The sequence below is a fragment of the Mandrillus leucophaeus genome, unplaced genomic scaffold (assembly GCF_000951045.1).
Source record: "Mandrillus leucophaeus isolate KB7577 unplaced genomic scaffold, Mleu.le_1.0 Scaffold510, whole genome shotgun sequence".
Lineage (NCBI taxonomy): Eukaryota > Metazoa > Chordata > Mammalia > Primates > Cercopithecidae > Mandrillus > Mandrillus leucophaeus.
The window spans coordinates 331,922-334,765 of NW_012105476.1; the positions used below are offsets into that span (position 1 = coordinate 331,922).

At 43.4% G+C, this 2,844-nt stretch overlaps 1 protein-coding gene across 1 annotated transcript in view; it reads right to left on the reverse strand.

The window, feature by feature from the left end:
• FARP2 (FERM, RhoGEF and pleckstrin domain protein 2) overlaps nucleotides 1-2,844 on the reverse strand; it is a 135,921-nt gene that overhangs the window by 55,937 nt on the left and 77,140 nt on the right. The window contains exons 11-12 of the mRNA XM_011996370.1: nucleotides 2,468-2,536; nucleotides 1,365-1,422 (exon numbers count right to left, since the gene is read on the reverse strand). Of these exons, the coding sequence (XP_011851760.1) occupies nucleotides 1,365-1,422; nucleotides 2,468-2,536 (127 nt within the window). The remainder of the gene's footprint in view (nucleotides 1-1,364; nucleotides 1,423-2,467; nucleotides 2,537-2,844) is intronic.

Below are 2,844 nucleotides of genomic sequence, written 5' to 3' on the forward strand. Positions count from 1 at the left end.
AGGCCGAGGAGGGCAGATCATGAGGTCAGGAAATCGAGACCATCCTGGCTAACACAGTGAAACCCCGTCTCTACTAAAAATACAAAAAAATTAGCCGGGCGTGGTGGCGGGCGTCTGTAGTCCCAGCTACTCGGGAGGCTGAGGCAGGTGAATGGTGTGAACCCGGGGAGCAGAGCTTGCAGTGAGCCGAGATCGCACCACTGCACTCCAGCCTGGGCGACAGAGCAAGACTCCATCTCAAAAAAAAAACAAAAAACAAAAAAGTCAGCCAGACATGGTGGTGTATGCCTGTAATCACAGCTACTTGAGGGGCTAAGGAACGAGAATTACTTGAACCCAGGAGGCAGAGGTTTCAGTGAGCCTAGATCATGCCACTGCACTCCAGCCTGGGCAAGAGAGTAAGACTCTGTCTGGGAAAACAAAACAAAACAAGCAAGATGCAACGTAAAAATATGCTTGCACGTGGAAGTTAACACGCCACCATAAAAATGGGAAGGGATTGTAGTGAAGTAGACCTGAAACATGAGAAGGTCGCTGATGTCCCATCACAGTGGCACGGAACAGCTGTTGTCACATGCTGGGACATTCTTGTCAAATGTTTTTGTGTGAAGTGTCTGTGTGAGTTGGTGTATCTTTGTTTTGATATAGTTGCAATCATGACAAAGACATAGAGATATAAATTTGTTTCCTGCTTTTCATTTGTAACATAACAGCAAGAACTTCCCCATGTTACCACATACTCTTTTTTAAGCCATGCTTTTAGTGGTTAACAAAAAAATCCTACTAAGTGAATATAGCTAAAAACGTAGTTAGTAAGTTATCTGGCACAGATGAGAGTTGTCAGGATTTTGTAGTGTATTATACACAACATTGCAATGCACATCTCAACATACAGGCTTTCTCTCTCTCTCTTTTTTGAGATGAGATCTTGCTCTGTCATCCAGGCTGGACTGTAGTGGCACTATCTTGGCTCACTGTAGCCCCAAATTCCTGGGCTCAAGCCATTCTTCCACCTCAGTTCCCTGAGTAGCTGAGACTACCCGTGAGCCACCATCGTGCTCTGCTAATTTTTGTATTTTTTGTAGAGACGAGATTTCGCCATGTTGCCCAGGCTGGTCTCGAATTCCTGGACTTAAGCAATCCTCCTGCCTTGGCCTCCCAAGGTGCTGGGATTGTAGGCATGAGCCACTGCCCTGCTGGTTTTCTATTTAGGACTCCTTTCTGAAAACAGAGTCCCAGAATTAGAATTGCTGAATTAAATAATATCATTAATTTTAAGACTCTTGTTATAATAATGACAGATTATTTTCCAAAAGAGTACAGGTAACTACTATTGTCTACATTTTTAACCAGAAAAGACTAACCTGTTTTGGTAGGTCTGCAGTCAGAGCACGAATGGACATGTGAGTCTTGCTGTGCCTTCTGCAAAACAGAGAACAAGCTGTGAGAAACCAAACCCTCCCTTACTCAGCGCCTGTTTTTAAAGCAGCAAGCATGTACTGTGTCCATGAAGAAAACCTCCCACGAAAATGTAGCTAAGAGGTATCTAACTAGAAAGGGGCAGGATAATGGAAAACAAGAATTCAAATAAAAAACAGAGGTCCCAAGAGAGGTAAGATTACACACTCACACTAAAGGAAAAAATTCCACATGCAGAGAAACAACAAGAATTTTCAGATTAAAAGTTTACTATAGGCCAGGCGCGGTGGCTCACGCCTGTAATCCCAGCACTTTGGGAGACCAAGGTGGGTGGATCATGAGGTCAGGAGATCGAGACCATCCTGGCTAACAAGGTGAAACCCATCTCTACTAAAAGTACAAAAAATTTGCCAGGCGTGGTGACGGGCGCCTGTAGTCCCAGCTACTTGGGAGGCTGAGGCAGAAGAATGGCGTGAACCTGGGAGGCGGAACTTGCAGTGAGCTGAGATCGCACCACTGCACTCCAGCCTGGGCGACAGAGCGAGACTCTGTCTCAAAAGAAAAAAAATTACAAATCCACTTTCTTTAAAACATTGAAACTGAACTCCTGTAAAAATACACGTTCATGTATTTGAAGTGACTTTTAGTCAAGTAAAGATTAATATTTAAAATAGGCTGGGCATGGTGGCTCACACCTATAATCCCAGCACTTTGGGAGGCTGAAGTTGAAGGATTACTTGAGCCCACATGTTTGACACTAGCCTGGGCAACATAGCAAGACCCTGTCTCTATAGAAAAAAAAACAAAAAAACAAACTAGCCAGGGGATGGTGGTGTGTGCCTATAGTCCCAGCTATTCGGGAGGCTGAGGTAGGAGGATTGCTTGAGCCCAGGAGTCTGAAGCTGCAGTGAGCTGTGATCGTGCCACTGTACTTCAGCTTAGGTGACAGAGAAAGACTCAGTCACTCTTCTCGCTCTCTCTCCATATATATATATTTAAATATTAATTTTAAAGGCACACACTTTACATCGTAAAGGCCAGAGCTTACCTTTCATATGGAATTCTCTTCATTCCACTGTCTTTGAAATAATCTACTAGTTGCTTCTGAGTTCTTCCACTGTGAATAAAGATTCAGATTTTTAATAAAGAACAGTAAGTCAGCATTAATTTTAGAGTAAAAGACAAAAGATTTACCCATCCTCTCTCATAAATATACACATATAATATACACATATATATTTTATTTTTAAATTTTTTTTCTATTTTATTTTTTTTTGAGACGGAGTCTCAAAAAAAAAATAGGCTGGAGAGCAGTGGTGCGATCTCGACTCACAGCAAGCTCTGCCTCCCGGGTTCACGCCATTCTCCTGCCTCAGCCTCCCAAGTAGCTGGGACTACAGGCGCCCGCCACCATGCCCGGCTAAT